General features: G+C 37.8%; 1 protein-coding gene across 1 annotated transcript in view; it reads right to left on the bottom strand.

The window, feature by feature from the left end:
- Positions 1–25,051, bottom strand: part of PTPRR (protein tyrosine phosphatase receptor type R) — a 244,264-nt gene that overhangs the window by 113,582 nt on the left and 105,631 nt on the right. Inside the window, 2 exon segments of the mRNA XM_025926367.2 lie at positions 1,317–1,472; positions 4,567–4,680. Coding sequence (XP_025782152.2) covers positions 1,317–1,472; positions 4,567–4,680 — 270 coding nt within the window.

The raw sequence follows: 25,051 nt of genomic DNA, 5'->3' as shown, positions 1-25,051 counted from the left end.
CGTGTTGGGGTTGTGCAGAGCACGGAGAGGGCAAGGAGGAGAGCAAAACTAGATGCAGCAAGACCGGCTGGAGGTTGTTGTTACAGTCATGGCTCAATGATGAAATACATCTTCATTCTGCCAATAAAAAAACTGTCCTGCATTCAAATTATATTTGTTTGGTCCCTACTCTGTGTGAGGACTTCCACATATATTTCTAAAATTTAATTCATATTTCAAGTCTATAAGATAAAACTATACTTCCCCCACCTTTTTTTTTTTTTTTTTTTTTTTTTTACTATACCCATTTTGGATATGAAGAAACTGAGGCTCAGAGAGGCTGATACTATGCCAAAGACAGACTTAATCTCATAGAGATTAAATCACTTGCCCAAGGTCACACACATCTTACGTGCTGGCTTTGGGATTCAAGCTCAGTCTTGGACCAAAGTTTTTTATACCACACCGGTGATATCTGCTGAAGTGAGAGGCATTGTGCTTCCCTGCATAGGGGAAGAGACTAGGAGTCGAGATGTCTAGATGTCAAAGGCTGTTTTATACCTCATTTGCTTTGTCACTTTGGTGAAGTCACTTAATTTCTATGAGCCTTAGTTTCTATATCTGTAAAATGTTCACATATGCTCCCTCAGAGTCTGAGTCTATGATTCTGTGAATTTAATTAAATGCATTCAGGATGATGATCATTCCAGCAAGTTTGTTAGAATGGGACATAGCAGAAGGTAAAAAGGGACTGAATTTATTCAGGGGCGAGGATGGCGGAGATGGTGGGGGCAATTTAAAAAGTGCAGATTTAGAAAACACTATGAAGAATACATTCATAGTTCTTAAAATTATGTTCCTCAGAAAACAAGACAAAATAAAATAAAATAAAAACCACATCTCAAATGAACTCCTAGATTGTGGACAAAGGTAAGTATCTGGCAACCACTGTGACAATGAAGGCAGTGAAGAGTACGCCTGTTGAAGAAGAGAATAGAAGGGTGTAATTTTGGACACTTCAGTTTCAAGTAATCAACCGACAAATATATCCAAATGGCTTTTCTTCAACACAATTTACTGGATAAGTCAATAGAAGCTACAAGACCATAAAGATTTGGAGAAGAAAGTGCCTCGGAGTGGAATTTTGATGTGAAAATAAATTCCGTAAGGAACAAACATATTAAGTATGAAGATCAGAGAATTCTGACCCTTAGGGAGATTTTTATTATCAAATAACACACAATAAACAGCTTTCATTTCAACACCTCCCGGAATCGAGTTACCATGTCATGCCAGCTGTGCACATTTTTAAATGAAATATTCCATGAACAACATACCTCAGGGGAGACTTCTATAATTCCAAATTGAGATAAACTTTGATGTAAGACATTTATATTAAGTGAACGCAGCACTTCCTCAGATGGGAGAGCATCCGAAATTCCTGCTTTTCGGTTTATAGGAGACACAAATAGTTCAACACTGTTCTTCTTTCCCTAGTAAAAGCAAATTATTTGTGTACATTAATAGGCATTTTAAACAGCTTTGGGAAATATTTTCACCTTCCCCCTAGAAACATTAAAGACAATCAGAACCCTAGAATGTCCAAAGGCATCTTGGCAATCACATTTATTAGTTATCTGGTACACTCAGTATTAACAGCCCAAAGCCTGAGATTTTCCAATGGCCTTCTTTCAATTAGTTGACACTTCAAGATTTGTATCTTTATATTTCATTGGACTCTGGTTTAATTTCCATTCCATATTGTGATTTTTGAAACATATCGTGTAGACGTTCCCGAAGTATTTTGTGTTTAAAGAGGCATTTTAAAATCAAATAAATTAGGGACGCCGGGGTGGCTGAGTCAGTTAAGCATCCCACTCTTGATTTCAGCTCTGTTCATGATCTCACGGTTCGTGAGTTCAAGCTCTGCATCAGGCTCTGTGCTGACAGTGTGCAGACTGCTTGGGATTCTCTCTTTCCCCTCTCTCTCTGCCCCTCCCCTAGTTGCTCTCTCTCTCAAAATAAATAAATAAACAAACTTAAAAAAAACCTTTTAAACCAAATGAATTAAATAAAACCTGTTATAATGGTACAATTATTAGACACCACCACTCCATATATTTTTCTTATAACTTGTATTAACGTAAAGGCTGAACTAAGGAAGGTGATGCTAGATGAACTTTGAAGTTGCTTCCCTGATCCTGTCTTTCACCTCAAGTATATTATACTTTTAAAATCTACCCTTGGTAGAAATGCATATGCTGGGCAGTAATATCATGGTACTTTCCTATTAGTATTACCTCCTTAGCTGAAATGGAAACACGGTATTTCTTACCATAAATGGCTGATACGCCACATGCACACACAAAACAAACACCACACAAAAATGACATAATGAAATAACACTGCACTTATGGAGGGAATTGTTGTTAGTCTTTTCTTGTTGATGCATGGAGTTCGCTCATGCTAGACAACGATCTTTCAGTGCAATTTATCAGAAGTTCAGCCAGGTATAAAATGCAGTATCATGCTCACTTCGGCAACACATACACTAAGATGCAGGGTCAGTGTCCTCCTGGAAACCCAGAAAAAACGTTTCTGTGTTTGCGGGAGATATCAGACAAAGACTAAATACAGCATAATGCTGACGTGAAACATGTTTATAATAATTTAAACAGTTTCTGACCTAATAACCACAATGGTAGGAATAGATGACTTGTTTTGTGCCTGATACACTCCTAGGTACCTTAAATCTGTTATCCATTTAATGCTGAAAACACCTCCAGGACATAGGTATCATAGTTTCCATTTTGCAAATGAAGAAACGTTAAGTGGCTTGCCTAAGGTCACACGGTAGGACATGGTCAGGCTGAAATGCAGTACGGTTCTGTCTGCCTGCCTCCAAAGCACCGTGCTCTACTGCCTCTTGCATCATCATAGCTCCATCGGTTATAATAACTGCTCTTAGAAACAGACATATATAGGGGCGCCTCGGTTGAGGCATCTGACTCTTGATTTCGACTTAGCTCGTGATCCTAGGGTCGTGGGATCAAGCCCCGTATTGGGCTCCACACAGAGCGTGGAGACTGCTTAAGATTCTCTTTCTCTCTCTGCCCCTTTCCCCCACTCGCACTCTCTTAAAAACAAACTATATATATATATATATATATATAAAATATATATATATATATGTATGTATGTATATAAATGCCACTAGCATTCTCTGAGGATAAGCATATACCTCCCTGTGTGTTCCAAAACTATTTTTCATCCCTGCAAAGAGCTATTATGCTCATTAAATCTATACACACAAAAGTATATCCAAGATATCTAAGCATACCTAAAAGATTTAGGTCTAGATCTAAGACATCTGTAATCCCTGTCTTCTCACTTGAGCCGGCTATACCCTGGATATAAAAAACAATTTTAATTCTTTCAGGATATTGGGGAGTGTTGTATTTCCTCTTCAATGGTACTGTGTTAAAAACTACAGTTGGGTTTTTTTTTTTTAAGTTTATTTAGTCTCAAGAAATAGTTGACACGGAATGAAAGTTATCATGGGGTCTGAAACAACTCATCCTCCACACACAGAAAAAATTCAAAGAAACAAAAACTCTAAAGCAAAATAAAAAGCAAATTCTTCTCCGTAGCTGAAAATACAGATATTGACGCAATAGACAGATAAGCCTAAGCAAGAGCGTAAGAATTTACAGGAGGGGTATGTGCAGTGAGATATTAGATGATCCCAAAGCCCCTTTTCACAGGAACCTTAGGTAATTAGATTTTTACAAAAAGAAAATCTTATGATTTGAATTTGCCTTTCTTTGCCTTTGCTCACACCCACCTTCACATGCAGATGGGAACATGTAGTTGGATGACATCAAGGTTCCCAAACACTGAGGAAAGGGGGAAAGAAAGGATGTGGGTGACTGATAGATAGGTCTAAAGTGGGCCCTCTACAAAAGATCCTTCGGTTTTACCTCATCCCCACCCCAGATCAGATCCCCATCTAAGTTTTCGCATGACTTCCAGCCTTATCTATTCATGCATTCCATTTGTGCTGCTGTCCTGAAGGGTTGGGTCTTCTTTATTCTTTATTCGAAATCCTCTGCCTTGTGCATTTGGTACCCTTCATCCTGATACACTTGAAGGGTTTAAATAGATACTGTCTGGAGATGGTGTCTTAACTGATGTAGAAGCTCTCACTCTTAAGGAGAATATTTTGGGAGTAGTGTTAGGTTGGTGAGACAAGTATTTTCGGCCCCTCTGTTCATATCTATCGGGATAGTAGCTAGCCCTGAACTATCAGAGAGTTGACAAACTTTTCTGGAAAGGGCCAACTAGCCAAATATTCTAGCTTTCAATTTAGCCAACTACTCAGCTCTGCCATTGTAGCACGAAAGCAGCCATAGACAATATGTAAACAAATGGGCGAGGCTTGCTCCGATAAAACTTTCCTTGCAAAAAGAGGTGGTATGCCAGATTTGGCCCCTGGGCCATAGAACTGTAGCGCGGGGGCTCTTTATTACTAAAGCCTTCAATAAAGATCAAAGTTTGTACTGGGAATGCAAAACGTAGGCATCTTACAATGAGGCGATTGATGTGCACTTGCTGGGGTAAGAGTCCTAAAGCTGCAGCCACTCCTTGGCGGAATATCCGAAGCAAGGTTATGTTCAGCCTGTTTACATCCATTTGCAGTGTCTGAAAAATAGAGGAAAAAAGAAATCAAAATTATAGTAAATTTTTGGTTCCACATTCAGTGCCCGCTGATGGCTGACCATGACAATTTCTGTGACTGAGAAATTCATACTCATGGTGCTTTATTGCATTTTTAATGGAGATTAGGGACATTTTATGTGAAATTTTAAATGATGTTAGTTAAAAATATGATGCAATTTGTCTAGGTATAATAAATAAAGCTAGGGAATAATCAATTCATAAGGAATTTCCCTGAAATGTGTGTTGGTCTTTAGCTTAAGGCCAGATGACAGATTGGAGTATACGGCCAAGTACATTTCAGCAATCCAAGCCTTAGGACATCTTTAATTTGTGTTCACACACAGTCACATGCTGTGTAGGTTCTGTGATGCTAGACTTGGCAGTTTCTTTATGTAGTGATCCACTGCCAGTGCCAGGCAAAAGAACAAGGTGCAATAATGCATTTTCAAACTCCGGTAGAGAAGCCAATGGTACTCATAATTCGGTCTAAGGTAAACAGTTGTTTTTCATTTGTTTGGGCAAACACTCTTAATTTTCAGGTTATTTGGGGGGAAAAGCACAACTAAATATTTAAAAATTCCTAAAATACAAATCAAGTTACAAAATTCATAGTATAGCCTTTGTTTAAGCCATGGGTGGTATTACTACATTTAAAGTAAAATTGTGAACTAGTTAACAAAGTATTTTCAAAAATGCATCATAACCATTTGAGGTAGGTATTTTGCAAGATGGGGAAACCAACTCTTTATGCATTTCTTATATTTTATAATCCTTATTTCATTAACTTGACCATAGCAGGTTATAAAATAGCTGTTAGATGGTTGCAATATCATCTATTCTATAAAGTGGAGCACACCTCTATTTGTGCACTTCTGTGATAAAGAGATTGGCTTACACGCATAATCTACTATAGTATAAACATTCTTACAGGACCTTTTCACAGCTTGTTGTAAAAGGACAATGGAACGTTTTCAAAAATTTATTGTTTTTTTTTTTTTAATGTTTATTTAGTTTTGAGAGATAGGGAGAGAGAGCATGAGCAGGGGAGGAGCAGAGAGAGAAGGAGACAGAGGATCCAAAGCAGGCTCTGCACTGACAGCAGCAGGGTTGATACAGGGCTTGAACTCAAGAACTGTGGGATCATGACCTGAGCCGACGTGGTCAAATGCTCAACTGAGAATTTAACATTTTTTAAGGAAATAATACATAAAGTTATACATAACTTCTATGCATAAAGTTAGTACAAAATAAGTGATTGGAAACTGGACCAAATACTCAATGTTACAGGAATCAGAGGGATTTGGGGAGGTCAAAAGACATGAATGGTTTTCAGTTAAATGGTGAACCCAGCTGAAGTTCCTGCCTGCTTTTACATCTTAGGATTTTTTTTTTCTTAATTTAATTTAATCTTTTTTTTATTTTAGAGAGAGAGAGAGAACATGAATGGGAGAGAAGGGAAGAGAGAGAGCAAGAGAGAGAAAGAGAGAGGGAGAGAATGTTAAGCAGGCTCCACGCTCAGCAGAGTCTGATCCCATGACCCTGGGATCATGACCTGAGCTGGAAATCAAGAGCTGGTTGCTCAACCGACTGAGCTACCCAGGCAACCACACCTTAGTATCTTTTAATGCTTGCCTAGGGTCAGGGACCATAGAAGTGGGTCACTTAGGAAACTGAAACTGGACTCCTTGCCAAAAACTGAGATCCAGAAAAGGTCAGAACCATTTCAAAACTTTAGCTAACAGTCCAATGAAAAAGTACAACTTGCTTCTGAGGAGAGGGAAAGGAGAATTATGTTGGGGGATAGGTAGAAAAGCTATATCAACACCATCAGTGATACTTATTTTATGAAATAAAACCCATCAAATGTATATTTGCTATATTATTTTATAATTTATAATTTATAATTGTTTGCTATATTATGCTCTCTACTTGTCTATAGACCAAAATTTTTTCTGATGTAAAACAGCATAATTTAATACAGAAAACTAAGACTTGAGCTCAACCCAGAAGGATGATCAGGATTTGGAAATGTAGTAATGAGGAAAGCATTATAGTTTCATGCATGCTTTATGTTCTATGGAAACATGCCTTATGGAAAATCCAACAGATAAGAAAAACTCAGTCCACCTGGTGGTTCTGAGAAAGAGAGGGCTTCCTTTTGTCCAACAGTTTCCTTTTGGCTCTGCAAGGCTGTGGAAACCACCAACAGATAGGGGACATTGCACTGGAGACTTAACTCCTCTTCCTTTGCAAGGCCAAAGATGGGTTCCTCAGTTCCTGCAAATGCTGATTAGGAACCACTGACTTCTGGCTCACCCCCAGTGTTTGTCAGGTGGGGTGAGCAGGCAGGCACTGCTTCTGATCCCCATGGGCAGGGTTTGGAGCCAGCAGTCTACGCTGGGAACCGAGACTCAAGGGGCTTGCATACACACTTGAGAACTCAATTCCCAGGGTCATGATTAGCTCGAAGCTTGTAACTGTGGAAACAGTATTAAAATCGAAGTTCCCCAGACGAAAATGGTAAATGGAAGTGAAATGGGAAGTCAAGATTAAAAATCACTCAAAATGGCAACTTTCTAAGAAGGCAAAAGCTGTGCATTTGAAACAGGAATTTAGACTACCTAACTAGAGTCAAGAAATTAGTTGAAATAATTAGTTTAAAATTACAATCATCTGGTTCATTGCATCAAAATATTTGAATAATTTGCCTCAGTTCTCTGCTTGCCTGAGAAAAACTGGCATGCATTTCTGACTATCCCCCATAAAATAATGATACTCAAATGAAGTACAAACAAATAAGTATATATTTGAGGGTCTAACATGTGCCAGACATTATGTATGAGTGCAACTGGAGAAAAACAAAGGATTTGAGACAAAATGAGAATTTTATTTCAGAAGAAATCAAAGTGTAAGAATTCCTGTAGTTAGAAGATATATGTTCATTCCTTCCTTCTGGATAGGTGCTAGAGATGCACAGCTTCTTTTCCTCCTATCATGTAAAATCATAACAACTATGATAGAATATAAATTTCCATGGCAACAACAATAGTGTCATAACTTCAAAGTTACCATGCAATAATGCAGGATATATTTTAGTCTGAATTCTAAACCCATTTAGTCATTTGTATTATTTAACATACAAATGATTTAAGTTTTTAATTTCGAGAGATTCAAAGGCTCTTTTCAAATGCAAATACCAAGCCATAAAGCTATTCACAGCAGTAAATAATGCAAATAGAGTTACTATCCAAAAACAATCGAGTATTTTATTGGTATTATAAATACATATACAGAAAAAAAATGGAACATATTAAAAAATTCAAAGATTTCAAACTCCATCTGTATTTAAATGTTTTTGGCCTCTGCCTCGTTAAGAGAGTTCTGAGTCAACACTCTTTATCTGGGGCCTAGGGTCCACCCCAGCTAGCCTACAACCCAGGAAAAAGAGATACTACTTTGTAATAAGACTTTCTTTGATCACTGGATTGTCCACTAAAGTAATTGAAGCCTGTGGCCCTTAGACATAAATTAGTCCAGTGGAATTCATTAAAATGTAGTACTTAATCCTATTCACCAGCATTATATTTAAATTAGAAGTATGTGATTGGCTTTTAGCAATTTATTTTTCAAGAACAGGTGAATAATTTTTGCCTGGGAGGGGGGGCAGTTTTCTAAATGTTAGACCCCTTTTGATGTAATGCAGCCTGGTCTGCCATCTGATCAAACCCAGTAAGAGTCAAGACCACACCCAGTGGCCCCATTAGGAGGAGGAAGGCCAAATGGTCAACTCTCTTCCTAGAGAGATGACGTCAAAGCCCCTCAAAGTCTCCGTTCCCAACAGCCACAAAGGAACCCAGCTTCCTCAGGACCAAGCCTGTCAAGAGGAATCTGCCCTATGTCTTTCTAACTTTGTGTGCCCATTGCTACCTGGGACGTCTAACTCCACATTATTAACAAGGAGCATCCCATTTTGTCCAGAGGTTAGATTGTCAAGTGAATTCCCGGAATAAAAACAAAAGTTTCCCTGTTTATGTCTTTGAACCAAGGAGAAGACCCTGACCTATCAGAAGCATTTTATACAATTGCCATGTCCCTTTTTACAATTCTGTGTTGTCCTCTGCTATTTTTAGACAGTATTTTATTTTATTATTATTTTTAAATGTTTAGTTTTGACAGAGAAGCAAGGGTGCGAGCGGGGGAGGGGCAGAGAGAGAGAGAGGGGGACATGGATCCGAAGTGGGCTCCATGCTGGCAGCAGAGAGCCCAATGTGGGGCTCAAACTCAAGAACCATGAGATCATGACCTGAGTCAAAGACAGAGGCTTAACTGACTAAGTCTCCCAGATGCCCCAACATTATTTTATTTTTATTTTCATATTTTACATTCCCACCTTTCTCAGAATTTTATAACTGCTTCCTTCTACATGAATGTCCTACTTCTTACACTTCAAACTCAATATCACCAACTGAACTTACTTACCTTTTTTCCTCTCCCCCTCTGTGACCAAATTTACACCTATTTCTGTATCCCATATAATGGGATGAAGTCTCATATTTGGGAGTCAATTGACTTGATTTTTTCCCTCATGCTTCATCCCACCATCCGATTAATTATCAAGTTCTATTTATTCTACCTTTTAAATATCTGTTGAAGGTTGAATCCATTTTCATCTAACATTTCTACCATCTTGGGTCAGACGACTACCACGGCCATCTGGACCGTTTGAATAGAATCTTCATGGGTTGCCAATCTTCTTTGGCTTCTAATTCATTCCCTATATGGACATCATAGTTATCTGTGCAGAATGCTAGCCCAATGGAATCACTACTTAAAATACTTTAAGGAAATCTAACTTTATTTCTTCCTTCTTTAAAAAATTTTTTTGGATGTTCATTTATTTTTGAGAGAGAGAGAGAGAGACAGAGAGAAACAGAGAGAGACAGAGCACAAGCAGGGAAGGGACAGAGAGAGAGAGGGAGACACAGAACGTGAAGCAGTCTCCAGGCACTGAGCTGTCGGCACAGCTGACAGTGAGATCATGACCTGAGCGGGAAGTCAGATGCTTAACCAACTAAGCCACGCAGGTGCCCCAGGAAATCTCATTTTCTAATGAGAGGTTCTAACTCCTTGGTTCACTGCAATCTCCCTGTCCTTCCAGTGTTACCTCCCAGTCCTTCCCATCATGCACTTTACCCTCCAGCTGTATGTAAGGTGTATACCCTTTTGCATTGTGTCAGTGTATATCTGAATCACTGGCTGGGCTTCCTTCATTCTCCCTGGAGACTCAGCTCAAAGACCATTCTGTCAGCCTTCCACAACCTTGCCTTCCTCCTCCTTTTGTTTGCATCTTTCAGTTCTCCAAGAGTATTCCATGTTGGACTTTAGTTATATTTTGTTTAAGTTTTTATAATAAAAACTTCATACTTATTATTAAAAAAATCAAGGTACAGAAAGATACATAGTAAAAAGTGAAAACATGCTTGTCCTTTCAATATCCAGAAATAACACTGCTTCCTGTGTATCATTCAAATATTTTCTATACATATATTATATAAAAATAACATGTATATATTATATATCATGTTTATCACTGTTAAGTACAAATAAACAACACATACCATTCCACAATTTGCTTTTTTCACTTATTAATATATCTGGGATATATTTCTATATTTATAATATATACTGTAATCAAATATCATGTTTAGATTCTTATCTAATAATGTCTTACTTTTAATAGGCTAGTTTATCCCATTCACTTTCATTATTTTAACAGACTTAGATGTGTTGTATTATTTTATGTTATCTTTTTAAATCTGTTTTTATTTTTCCTTAATTTTTTATCTTTTGCATTGTGGTCTGGTTTGTTGTTGTTGTTCTGTATTTTTTTTCTTCCAGTGTCTATATTTATAGTATTAAATAATATATGCCAATATATTTAAACTTTTATTTCTTGATTTATAGACTTTAGAAAGTATTTATTAACTTCCTGCTATGAAAAACAAAGAAAATGTACATCTCTTCCCACCAATTCTCATGATCATCTCCCAGTTTTTATAATTATATTATTATTTTTATATTGTTATGTTTTATATATTTACATTATATTCTGTGTAATAGAGACTACTCATCCAGCCTATTGCCTCCTCCTGGAAACTCAGCCCATTTACAACTAGGTGAAGCCATGTGATAGTTCTCACCAATTATTGTAACTGAAAGTGAGGTGATATTTTCAGTCTGAGGCAGTTAAGAATGAGGGTGCCTTCTCTATCTTTCTCTCTTCTCCCTGTCTACAAGCTGGATGGTTCCAGGGTGACTCTCAGACTGTGAAAATGGTGGAGCCACACAAAGGCAGATACCTGGCACCCCAAAACACTGTATGACACAGAGGCCCTGCCCAACACCCCTGATTAAACAACGACATGAATTAAGCATAAACTTTTATTGTATTAAGTCACTCGGATACTGGGTTGTGTTAGCATTATTTACACTGATGAATATGTTTTGTAATTATAATTTTTAAAGTTCTATAGTGTTAGTTAAATATTCAAATGGATTCAGTGGTCATGATCAGCCTTTTTAAATAGGAGTGCCACTCTTCCTGAGTTCTTTAGTTTGCTATATCTCTTATTTAACCGGATTTCATTATCAAATAGCTTCTTTCAAGCAGGGTTCATGAGTGCTATATTTCCTGAGGCATCATATGTTTGAGAATGTATGTGGTGTTTGTAACAGTGACAAGTTGGCTGGATATTAAATTCTTGATTCAAGCTTTATTTTTATTTTTTGCCTTTGAACTCTGCTATTATTCCAACACCTTCTGGTATTGAAAGTTGCCATGAAAAATACCTTGGCTTGAGGCTAGCCTGTCTTGTAGATAACCTGCTCTACTGTTTCCATCTGAAATCTCACAGGGGTCGTCATCTTTCAAGTTAAAAATTTCCATCAGGGTATTTCCTTGGGTTGATAGTTCCTGCAGCCAGCCATGCCCTTGAAGTCTACAGATTCCAGATTCTTTATTTCAGAAATATTTTCTCCTATTATACATTTGAATGATTTTTCTTTGACATAATTTTTTAGTTCATCCTCAAGGACACAAATTGTGCAATTATATAAATTTTTTTGTCTTTCTAACTACTTTATTTTGTGTACTTATTTTCTCTTACCACTTGTATGTCTTTATTCAATTGAAATTTTCTCAGGCATATGCTTTCAGCAGAATCTGTTCTATCCTTTTTGTTTCTAATGTGGTTTTGATTTCTGTAATATGTGTTTCATTGTTATCTTCTTGTATCTTCTGAGTTCCGCTGGCTTGCTCTTTGTGATGCCCTAGACAAGATATGTTCTCTCTTCACAGTTTTAGACAAGAAGTGACAGAAAACTTTTGTTTATAGTTTCTCTGCTTTTTGTATCTATTTTTAAGTCTATTTTTTTCCTGAGTTCAGCTTCTGTTTCTCTCTTAAAATGCTCCTGGCTTTCTATCACTTTTAGGGTTAAATTCAATTAGGGCTTCCAAGGCCTTACTGGCTCCTGTTTCTTCTGAGCCTCATATCCTTCCCTCAAGCCATTTCTCAGACAAGCCTCCCTCATTTTTACCTCATGGCATTGGCATCTTCTTGCCCCCTGAAGAGTTGTTCAGTATCACTGTATGGTGGCCCTCTCCAGTCAGGCAGCTTTCAGTTTAAATGCCACTTTCCTCAGAGAGACCTTCCCTGGCCACCACCTATCACATCACTGTGTTGTCTTCTCCTCACGGTGTTTATCACTATCTGACAGTTTCTTGTTTCTTTTATTTCTTCCCTTACTAAAATGTGAGCCCCACTGGTGTGGGACCTTGTCAGTCTGGCTCTGTGCTATATCCCTAGGACCTGGAACAGTACCTGGCACATAGTCAGTATTAAAAAAAAAAATCTTTGTGGAATGCAAGAATACATGAATCATCATAATCAACATAGTGTTGTTACTAATTGGAAGAATCTGGATTCCATGGTAGGCGTAGAAAGGTTACAAAACCGGGGCACTACTTTTGAGGCGTTATATCTGGTTAAGTAGTTCATCTGAAATGCCTAATCATTCAAAAACACACAGAATTGATTTAACACAACTTATATTTGATTTGTAATTAATATGTCTCTGTTTGACTTTTCCACCATTCAGAAAAAATAAGTTCATTTCATCTTATCAACTTTCTTTATTTTTTAAAGAATTTTTTAAAAAAATGTTTGTTTTTGAGAGAGAGAGAGAGAGGGAGTGAGCAGGGGAGGGGCAGAGAGAGAGCGGAGGACAGAGGATCTGAAGGGGGCTCTGCATTGTCAGCAGAGAACATGATGCAGGGCTCAAACTTACCCACTGTGAGATCACCTACTGAGCTGACATTGGACAATTAATCGACTGAGGCACCCAGACACCCCTCATCTTAAAACTTTCTAAAGCTTGCTTCTCATAGGCAAAGTCAATGTAATTTTTTCTGAGTTGTGTTCCATATTGGTTGTAAATGGAATTCAAAAATCAGTGTTAGTGTCTATCTCTTGTGGCTAATTTGAGGGTTTTAAAGTTTATCTTTCTAATGATAAGAATTAAATATAGTCATGATAGCAGGTTTAGACAACACAAGAATTAGTAAAAGAAGTAAATATTATTCTTAACACTTTATCCCATTACCCTTAAATGAAAATCGCGGTGTTTTTAGTGTTAGCTTTTTTCTGATACATAGGCAGGCAATACAATATAATGTAATATACATGTGTATATATTAGATATACCCAGATGTATCATACAAATATTTATCCATTTTAATGTGATGCTGTAACTATCATCTTTCTATAGCTTTCTTCCTTCCATGATGTTAGGAGGAAACACTTATTCCCCAACGCTGATGTTTTATTCTGTGTGGTTGCAGTCCAGATACAGTAATATTCCTTAATTCTTCTCCTCCTTGGTCTCCCCAGCAGAGGGGAAATGACTTGCATAATTGGTACATTTGGAATGAGATACTGGGGCATGTGGGCTCTGTGCTTTCCTTTTGCGGTCTGCTTGCCTGTAAAGAGCATATCATCTGGTCTTCTCTTAGTAAGTGGTAAAGTAAGTTGTAAAAGCTCTGTCCCTTTAGGGGAAACCACAGTTGGCCGATATTGCTGTGACTAGTTAGTAAATTTGCCCACGATGGAGAGGCAGTCATAGAAGTATATTGTTATCATGCTCCTAAGTCATATCTCCAGCAGATCTATCAAGAATAAAGCTACATTTTATCTCCACAGGCTGCTTCCTCTATCTTAGGTGGGAAGGAGAAGGATGCTATTTCTAGGCCTCCTCTAACACCAACACTAGCACTACAAGGTCAGACATTACCCACCCCCAGTATCTAGAAAAAGGCAAAAAGTCTCTAAAAGTTTTCTTGTTGGTTGGTGTTGATTTCAGCATGGATATCTCCAGAGAGAGAAAGATCAGAGGAAAATCAGGAATATGGTATTATGGAAGTCAGGAGAAGAGTTCCTAAAAGAGGTTTGCTAACACTACCAGATGCGGCTGGAGATTAAGAAAAATGTGGACCAATAAATGGCTGTTGGATTTGTTGATGAAGCATAACTGGTGGATTTCAGGTAGGGTTCTCAAAATGTGGCCCGGTGCACTGGGAGGCCAAATGAGTCTTCGTTGGAACCCATTTAAAAGTATAGGGTCACTGTGTAGAAATATGGGTGCATGATGTACAATTCTATAGATTTTTATTTATCCCTAAGGGTCATTTAATGAGTTATTAAGGGTTAATAAAAGTTGATAACTCATAAGCTAAAATCAGCATGTTATTGGTGTATATTGAGATTTTAGGGGGTTAAGGAGTGAGAATACAATGAAGAAACCAGCAGAACACCAGGACCAGTTTATGTTGAGAACAAAAGGAGAAAGATGGAATGGTAAATAGAAAAATCTTTTGCTCCATGTAGTTAAGACCTTTATGGTCTTATGGACCATATGGACCATATGGACCTTTATGCCATAACAATAACATGTCAGATGACTTAATCTTGCTTCTTAAGATCCTGCACTGTGATGAGCTACCCCCTTTACACATGAAATGAGGATACTAGAGTTTAGGTCAGAGTAATGTTCTGAGACATTTGGAAGACAATTGCGATGTCAGTTTCGTGAGTTTCTCACATCCTTGCTCTGTTGTAGTTACAGGCAGCCAAAATCAATTGATGAGCTAATCGGTTAAAAGATTCATGAAGGAGCTGAATGAGTACTGGCAGTGACTGAGAAAAGGTCTCTATGTTTCTTGTTTAGAAAGGTAAGACCTTGTGGGAAAGGGAAATACTTAGGAGGTTCTTGAATTATGAGCTCACACATTTAAAAGTTTTGGCCTACTCTGTTTTCTAGTTACTAGGAAGACTGAACACAACCTCAAATGATTGTGTTTGTGTGTTTGGAAGTTTCAGGTAGGTGAGTAAATACCAAATAAAAAAAACCTTGCCACGCTAAAATGTAATAGGTCAGAGCATGGTTAGGGAATAGACAGACTTGGATTTAATCCTGGGCCTTGGTCAAATTATTACTTCTCTCTGAGTTTCAGTTTCATCATCTGCCAAATGGGGACAATAACTGTGCCCCTTCATGGGGCTTTTGAGGATCACATTAGTTATTAGATAAAAACCAGCTAAAACTGACAGATAAAAGGTGCTCCATAAACTAGGCTTAAAGATACGAATTTACTAGGGGCTCCTGGGTGGCTCAGTCAGTTGCTTGTCTGACTCTGGCTTAGGTCATGATCTCCTGGTTTGTGGGTTCCAGCCTTGCGTCAGGCTCTGTGCTGGCAGCTCAGAGCCTGGAGCCTGCTTCAGATTCTGGGTGTGTGTCTCTCTCTCTGTCCTCCCTCGCTCATGCTCTGTCTCTCAAAAACAAACAAACAAACAAACAAACAAACAAACAAACAGATATGAATTTACTATATATCAATGTTAAGAACCATTAACTAAATGACCTGCTTCTATGGATATTCAGGGCAAGGGGAAATTGAGTAGCAACTTTGTTGATTAAATGAAGGCTCTTTATTTATTTCCTGGAACAGTAATAACATCAACACATGAAGAAGTGGCCTGATTGGATTTCCAGTGTTTGCAGTGTTTGCATTTACTGATTGTTTCAGTTATCTTGGAGCTGTAGCCAAAGTCAGTCAGGAAATTTAGGTCAGAGGAAAAAGCAGTGGTCAAAACAGTTTGATTTTTCTAAAGTGACATAATGTTTGGAGAGAATATGTATTGGAGGTTTAAAGTTAAAATGGCACATTTTAAGATGGATTTTTTGATTTCAGAATCTCTGCTTCCACTTCCTCCCTACTTCACCCTTGCAAACCATGGTTATGTGAACAGTCAACCCAAATCCCAAACCATACAGAAGGCTCTTTATAGATATTGCATTAAATTAAATTATATATTTATAGATATAGAATTTATATTCATCATCCTTTTCTTTTTTCTCTCTACTAAAAATTAAATAATAATATTAAACAATCAAATTAAGTGATTTGGATTAGAAGCCTTTGTCCTACTCATTTAAAAAGCTTTTTAGGGGCGCCTGGGTGGCGCAGTCGGTTAAGCGTCCGACTTCAGCCAGGTCACGATCTCGCGGTCCGTGAGTTCGAGCCCCGCGTCGGGCTCTGGGCTGATGGCTCAGAGCCTGGAGCCTATTTCCGATTCTGTGTCTCCCTCTCTCTCTGCCCCTCCCCCGTTCATGCTCTGTCTCTCTCTGTCCCAAAAATAAATAAACGTTGAAAAAAAAAAAAAGCTTTTTATAACCTAGTTTTTTCTTCATTTCATTAATCTCTCTACTCTATTTTAATATTGCCTCTTAATTAGTGTTCCCTTTCACATCCCCTAGTAACATTCTTATAAAAAAACCTCTCTTTTGCCTTTGAAGACCTCTAAAATTTAGCAATTAAGTAGAAACTTTTATATACTGTTCTGAAAATTTTAGATTCTATATGATTTGGAGTAAACCCCCATCCTTACAGTAACATATTCTTAAAATCATGAACTGGTACAAGTCTTGACTTTCCCATGTACAAATTCACTGGAGGAGATAAAGCTTCCATATGTTATAAAATAACACTATACTTTTATGATACTGCCATTCCCATACCTTGTGAAATTGTGTCTATTTATAACTTATAAAAATATTTTTATAAAAGTTACAAACATCTGTGGATGAAATAGAAGGAAATAGAGGCTTAATACAAAGTTCTTTAGAGACAGGAGAAAAATCATGATTTAACCACAAATAGATATTACCCTGGGTACAGTAAACAAACATAACAGCAAGTTACTTGCTTTCAACAGAGTTTTCAAGTCTCATTATTATATGTCCAAGCCGACAGAAATTTCCCCATTCATCTCCCCGGATTATGTTTTCTATCTTGTACTGAATGTTACTTCTCCATTATTCTTATTCCTGTGTTCTCTTTCATTCCCCCCCACCCCGCCCCCACATTACTTCCACCCCAGTCCTCCCCCCACTTCCTTCACCATTTCTCATGCTGGAGGCAGAACACAGCAGCCAAAAGCTGGAGTTGAAAATGGTTGGAATCGGGGCTAGGCAGAAACCCTGTTTGGACAAAAGCCCAATAATCAGGCAAATGTTGCCTGGAAAACCAGGTCAGACAAATTCAGGTTTCTACACCCAGCCCCGTCAAGATGACAAAAGTGTAATCATCACAGCCATGACCGCGACACTCATGCAGCTTTTGTGAAAGGACAGAGGAGACATCGGACCACTGTTTCCATTAAGAACTGAGACCAGGGGCGCCTGGGTGGCTCGGTCGGTTAAGCGTCCGACTTCGGCTCAGGTCATGATCTCACGGTCCGTGGGTTCGAGCCCCGCGTCGGGCTCTGTGCTGACAGCTCAGAGCCTGGAGCCTGTTTCAGATTCTGTGTCTCCCTCTCTCTGTGACCCTCCCCCCTTCATGCTCTGTCTCTCTCTGTCTCAAAAATGAATAAACGTTAAAAAAAAAAATTAAAAAAAAAAAAAAAGAAAGAAAGAACTGAGACCAAACTAACTTCTAAGTGGCAGTTAGGGATGCTTGGAAATACATATCCAAGGGCAAAGTAATAATCCTTCAACTCTCCAAGCTGTTGTTTGCTAGTCAGAAACTGATATTTTCCAAAACCATCAAATATATAAATGTTACTTTAAAAAAGGAAGAAATTAGCAATCCTCACAGGCCACTGGGTGCTTTACTCCCAATGTGGGTAAAATAGAGAGGTGGGTCCTTTTGATTTATATGTGCTTATATTCAATCAACAGAAATCTATTCTTTCGGGACTGTCAATTTTCCTAGGCAAACGCTTGAGCTGTGAACCATCAGGGAGACCACACGGACTGTGAAGAGTCAGTCTGATCGCAAGGGTGGTTTGGAGGCTAACGTCCATGGAAGGATGTTATAAATTTTCTTTTATTTCCATTCCCTCCACGAAGTAGTTTATGTTCTACGTCAATGACTGTAATAGGATTCTGTTTTTTGCTCTTCTGGTGAACTACATAATTCTCCAAGAAACATGCTAAAGTGAAATGAGGTTTATTGGCATGTGTTTTTGAGATGCAAATAAGAACTCTACAATCTAGTGTCCTTTCAACTTTTATTCTCAGTAATCTTGATATTTCTGTCACAGTGGGAATTAACAAATTTTCTGCATAAGTAAAAATAAATAAAGACAGAACATGGGATAAGATTTAGTCAATGTTCTTATGTGTTTTTTCATCTGCAGAATGAGATGGCAAAATAATAGTAAGTATATAATTTTCCACAATGTGTTATTTTAGTTATTAACACCTTGTGAACCATCTCATTTCTAGAAAAGAAAGACTCTAAGTGATGTAGTCTGCAGCATAACTGTAATGCATAGCATGACCCAGCCAATTTCATGTTATCTCTTCCAGTATTTTCTGTAATACTCTTCTTTTTTCTTTTAACATGATTGGGGCCACGGTACTTATTAGGATTGTTATATCTGGTCTAATTATTAAATTGTTAAATACAAGTGCATGGATTGATAAGAAAAACAATGGAGGCTATATTTAACTTATTTCTCCTGTTACAGGTAAATTTAGAAATGTCTAATTTCATACAACACAGCCCAGCATCAATCGTCATCTGAGTAATTCACCCTAGCAATTAAAAAAATAAATTTAAGATTGTGGAAACTGTCAGGGAAGATGCTTTGGTATATAAAACTAAGAAGTCACATCTTCTTTAAGACTTTAAATTCTATCAAATGACAGACTGTAAACACATTAGCCTTCCTCACATTAAAAAGTATCCATGCACTAGACATCAAAAGAAAATCACTAACAACTTTTGTGTCTTTTTAGTCTAAAATCTTGCTTCTAAACCCAAAATCCTGTTTTGAAATTAATGTCAAGCAATCATTTGGGATCATTATCTGCTCAAGTTTCACACAGGAGACATACTAAAAAAAAAAAAAAAAGAAAGAAGAAAGAAAGAAAATCTGACAACTCTATATTTCATGGCAAATAGAGATTGACTTGAATCAAATGATATATTTGGGCCATCTTGATGACTGTTTTCTGCAATATTGAATCAGACAGGAAGTTACACCAATTTTATTATTAAGATGAGTTGAAACTTCAGATGCAGTATTTTTTGACATGGTTATTCATCATCACAGACCACAGATAAAATCAGAATTATCCATAACTTTGTACCAACACCAGAACCACTATATTATTTTTAAACACTCAAACTAAATTCTAAACTCAATACATATTTTTTGAAATAAACTTAAGTGAACTAAATATTTTGCGAGGTTTTTCACCTGAGGATAATAGCACTGTGCAGATTAACTAATGAATTCATACATAATTTTTAATGAGAGCCATAATTCTTATGAGGGCAGACAGTTCTTGGTTTACTGGTGGAAAACAACAAAGCTGAGGTCCCTGGTTGGGAATTAGACCAGGGATGTCTCATGTCACTAACTTTCATTCCTTGGTCCCCCACATCCGATTACAATGGAAGATCTGACTAGTCTTTTAGTGAAGTCAGCTTGCAAAGGCAGGGCCCCCAAGATGCAGTTATGATAAAAAACATCTAGATTTAGTGACTTAGTCCATTTAACGTTTCCCTTTCTAGATTGTAAATGCAAGCTAAGTCATCTTTTCCGCAATGTCAGTGTGGGAACTACATAAGAAAATATCCGCTCCACTCAGTATCTTTTACGTATTTTTCAGTTCTGTCCAAGTGGATGTATTTGTAACTCCATTCTCTTTAGGATGGATACACATTTTACGAGAAACTTCTTATGATTGCGGTAGGATCTTTATTTAGAGATGCTGAATAATTGCATGGCATTTTATTTCAATTTCCAACTTTGAGGCTAAAGATATTTCCCTAGATATCACAAAGATTCTCTGCTGACTCACTCATATACAGCCACCCAAACAGATACAGACATAAATCTCAGTATTTACCCTCCTAACCTCGCACTGTTAATGTCACAAAAGATTCTCTTACCTGTTTGGAAATTGACTGGATGTTGTGATGAGTTTGATTTCCATTTGTGCTCTTTGTGTTATTTCCTCATCATAGCAAGCTGGACTAATCATAAAGCTTTCTAAGCTTGTGTGCTGAGATGAAGCCTCATTTAGTCACCTGGAGGTAACTGCCTGGTACTATTTCTAGAGACAGTGCTGATCCCAGGCCTGCTGTAGCAGCCCGTGCACTCCCAAGAGATACCCCAGGTGCTTGCAGTTTCGACAGTTTACTAGAATTGAAATTCACGGGGATTTTTTTAATGGTAATTAACAAAACTATAAGATGAGAAATTTGTGGACTATAGACAAGGTGTATTGCATGAAGGATTTTCTTTTCTTTCTGTCTTTAAAAAACGATATGTTCACAAGGTATTTTCACGAAAAATTTTTTCTAGAAGTTCCACTATTTCCTCTAAAATATACTTACTCTGTGCTAGGGAATTTACAGATATTTCAACTCTCGTCACAACTTAGAAAGCAGGGATTATTATTAGTCTTTTTACCAATGGGGAATTTAAAGTGATTTAAGCAAAGCCCACCTAATGAATCTGGTATTCAAATACAGGTTGGTTTGATTCCATAATTGGCGATTTTTTTTTCCACTTCACCATATGCACATCATTATGATTTAACACAGAGGGATTTCAGATAAATGATTGTTGTAATTATTATTAGTAATGAAATATTTGGTCTGAAAAACAGAAGGAAATAAAGATAATTAAGACATGATCTCTGTCTTTAAGGAACTATCAGTCTGTTAGAATAAGGGCAATTGAGACACTATAGGGATTCCAGGAATTATGGGCTCAAGATATATGGCATAACTAGCAAGGTTGCAAAAAAATCATTTATACATTACTGGTGGCACGGTAAATTGATTTTTTAAAGAAATAGGGCACTGTGAAGAGTCTTAAAAATGTTCATGATCTTTGATCCACTAATCCCTCACATGCATATTTATCTTAAGGAAGTGATTTCAATGAATAAAAATAAATGGACACAAAGATTTTCTTTGTAGCATTATAGAAAAAAATCAGAAGCAACTTAAATGAACATCATTGCAAAAAGGGTAAGTTCATTATGGTGCATCAGTGGGAGGTTAATTGTGTAATTGTCTCTCCCTTTCCTGCATCATTAGTTGACCTTCTCTACTGGGTCTTTCTTTCTTTCTTTCTTTCTTTCTTTCTTTCTTTCTTTCTTTCTTTCTTTCTTCTTCTTTTTTTTGATGTTTATTTTTAAGAGAGAGTGCATGCATGTGTGCAGGGGAGGGGCAGAGAGAGTGGGAGACAGAGGATCCCAAGCTGGCTCTGCGCTGACAGAAAAGACCCCCATGCTGGCTCAAACCCACGAACCATGAATATCATGACCTGAACCGAAGCCAGAAGGTTAACCGATTGAGCCTTCCAGGTATCCCACTGCTGGGTCTTTCCAATCTGCTTACAAATGTGCTGTAATATTTCTAATGTTAAAACAAAAGCCAAACAAACCAAAAGATCTCCTTGTTGGCCTTCATCCCTTTTCCTTACCCTCCTTTCAAACAAAGGTCTCAAGAATTGTCTGTATTTGTTGTTTCCAATTCCTCAATTTGACCTTCCATTCTCCCTGTATCAGGTTATACTAAACCATCATGGCTACATCCAATGGCCAAGGCTCAGTCTTCATGTTGCTCGATCTGCCAGGAGCCTTTGACATAGAGGATCCCTTCTATGATACGTTTTTCTCACCAGGCTTCCAGGAGACCACACCTTGGTTTTGTTTCTCATTCACCAGTCACTTCTTTTCAAATCTTCCTGACCTTTCTACGTTGAATGGTCATGTGCCCAATTCTTCATTTCTTACTTTTCCCCCCCGAAATTACAGTCTCAAATTAACCAGGACTTCATTCTCAGAACTCAACACTTGTATATCCATTGGATACTTGACATATCCACCTGGATGACGGTAACATAAGCTCTGACAGTTATTGTTTTTTTCTTTTTTGCAATGCAGGTGCCTGACTTAAGCTGTGATTGCTGATGCATCCACATCAAAGAGGCATCCAGATCAAAACAGGCATCCACTTGGAAGATGGCAAACTCCAATTAACACATCTGCTAGCCACACAACCAGATAAAGAGCTAGGCTACCCTACCAAAACTCCCTTGTTTTAGAGATCTTGGTTGATTTCAACAACTGATCATTTGGGCCACTTGCTTTTCTCTTCCCATCCATATGTTTTAAATTTATCAATAAAGAGTGAGCCATGAAACCCTCAACCCCCACAAAAGCAGAACCCTGGGTGCATGCTTGCATTCTCTCTCTACCCGTGATCTTGTTGTGTGGCTCCAGGTGTGTTGTGCAATTGCCAGATCCTGTAAGTAATAAACCTTTATTTTTTCAAACTTTCCTGATGGTTATCACTGAAGAGCATCTTGCAATCATAATAAGAATTGCAAGGGCCAGTTCAACCACAACCTTGGTTATTGATAGACTAAGACCAGCACAAACAATGACTAACTTGATCTTGTCTACATTGAACTCTTGATTCCTATCTTACCAACCTCCACCCCAAATCTGTTCTTCCTTTAATTTCCTTCCTCTCCATAATTGGCAACTTCAACCTTCTGTGTGCTCAGGTTAGAAACCAGGCATCATTTTTGCCTCCTTTCTCCCAGGACTCACAGCATCTGGCAAATCTAATCAGTTCTACCTTTGAACAATATTCAGTAGACCACTTCTCACCACCTCTGCCATTACCACCCTAACTCCCATCATCTATCACTTTGGCTACAATAGCCTTCTAACTGGTCGCTGCCTCTACTCTACCCACTGTAGTTTATTTTCTGAACAAAGCCAGAGTAATTTTTTTTAAGTTTATTTATGTATTGAGAAGGGGGAAGAAGACACACACACACACACACACACACACACACACACACACACACAGAAAGCGAGTGAGGGAGGGGCAGAGAGAGAGGAAGAGAGAGAATCTCACACAGGCTCCATGCTCAGCTTAACGCAGGGCTTGGTCTAACAGTGCATGAGATCATTACCTGAGCCAAAGTCAAGAGTCAGGCACTAAACCAACTGAGCCACGCAGGTGCTTGTTTAAGCCATAAATTAGATTGTATCACTACTTTCCTAGAAACCCTCCAGAGGCCCCACTTGTTCCCAACAGCATCCTCTCTTCCTCTGTCCATCCCTTCACCCCTGTCCCAGCCTGCATCTTCCACCAATCTTCCCCGCATTTTACCCCTTCTGTTCTGGTCCTCTTGCTGCTCTTCAAACACAGCAAGCTCTCTCTGACCTCAGGGCCTTTGTATGTACTGCCTCACTGTTAGGAATACTCTTCCTGAGATATATGCAGGGCTCATACCCTCATGTCATGCAGGTCTCTACTCAAACAATACCTTTTCAGAGATGCCTTCCCTAATCAGACTATTTTCAAATATCACTTTGCCTATCTGTCACTGTCTGCCTCCTTACCTTGCTTTATTTATTTATTCTACTTCAGCACTTTCCATCATTGATTTATAATATTCTCTCTGTATTAGAAGGCATTATTTAAGATAGGGATCTTGGCAATTTTGCTTACTGTTGATTCACAGAAACTAGACAATGTCTGGCTTACATTAGAAGCTCAATAATATCTTTTGAATGAATAAATGAATTAAACACGTACATAATCTAATATTCAGTGAAATAAGCATAATGCAAAGTTGTATACTTCCATACATAATACAAAGTATGTATACTTTATAACTATACAAATGTGTTAAAATCTGTAAAGGGATACAAACACATTAAAATAATTCTGAGTAATGGTTTTTGAATACAATGTTACATTGTTAGATTAATTTCCAAGAGTTTTAAAATGTAAAATCACCATATATATCTGGGAAATGATTTCAGTTGGCAGTTACGGAGAATGAAGTTGCTTATTTTGAGAAATGACTAGCTTCAACCACAGATCTCAGGGGAAAGTAGCCACAGTAATTTCAGAGTTGATACCACTCACATACACTTAAACATTATCTCCTGTTCAGGATAGCACACCAGTTAAGTGCAACAATTTGGAGTCAGATGGTCTGGGTATGAAGCCTAGTTATTTCACTTAATAGCTATATGACTTTGGGCTCGTTACTTAACCACTATCAAGGTCAGTATTATTTTCAGACTTTTTTTTTAGATTCTCAGCAAAATTGAGTGATAGGTATAGAGGTTTCCCATATACCTCCTGCTCCCACACATGCTAGTCTACCCCATTATCAACATCCTTCACCAGAGTGGAATACTTGTTACAATTAATGAAATTATGACACACATTATAGTCACCTAAAGTTCACAGTTAACATTCGTGCTCACTTTTGGTGTTGTACATTCTATAGGTTTGGACAAATGTATGATGATATATATCCACCATTATAGTATCATAGGGTATCTTCCCTGCTCTAAAAATCCTCTGTGCTCCATCTATTCACCCCTTCCTTTTCCTGAACCCCTGGCAATCACTGATCTTCTTACTGTCTCCATAGTTTTGTCTTTTCCAGAATATCATAGAGTTGGAATCATAGGAGCCAATCTCAGATTGCTTCTTTCACTCAGTAATATGAATTTAACTTCCCTCCATGTCTTTTCATGGCTTTTTTTTTCACTCCTTTTTAGCACTGAATAATATTCCATTGTCTGGAGGTACCAAAATTTATTTATCTGTTCACCGACTGAGGCTATCTACATTGCTTCCAAGTTTGGGCAGTTATAAATAAAGCTGCTCTAAACACCAATGTGCAGGTTTTTGTGTTCAAGGTCATTTTTTTTTAGTACCCTCCTTGGA

Source organism: Puma concolor, chromosome B4, assembly GCF_028749965.1.
Source record: "Puma concolor isolate L17-30 chromosome B4, mPumCon1.1.hap2, whole genome shotgun sequence".
NCBI classification, from domain to species: Eukaryota; Metazoa; Chordata; class Mammalia; order Carnivora; family Felidae; genus Puma; species Puma concolor.
Note: the sequence above shows the minus strand (reverse complement) of the source record. Positions and strands in the feature narration are given on the sequence as shown.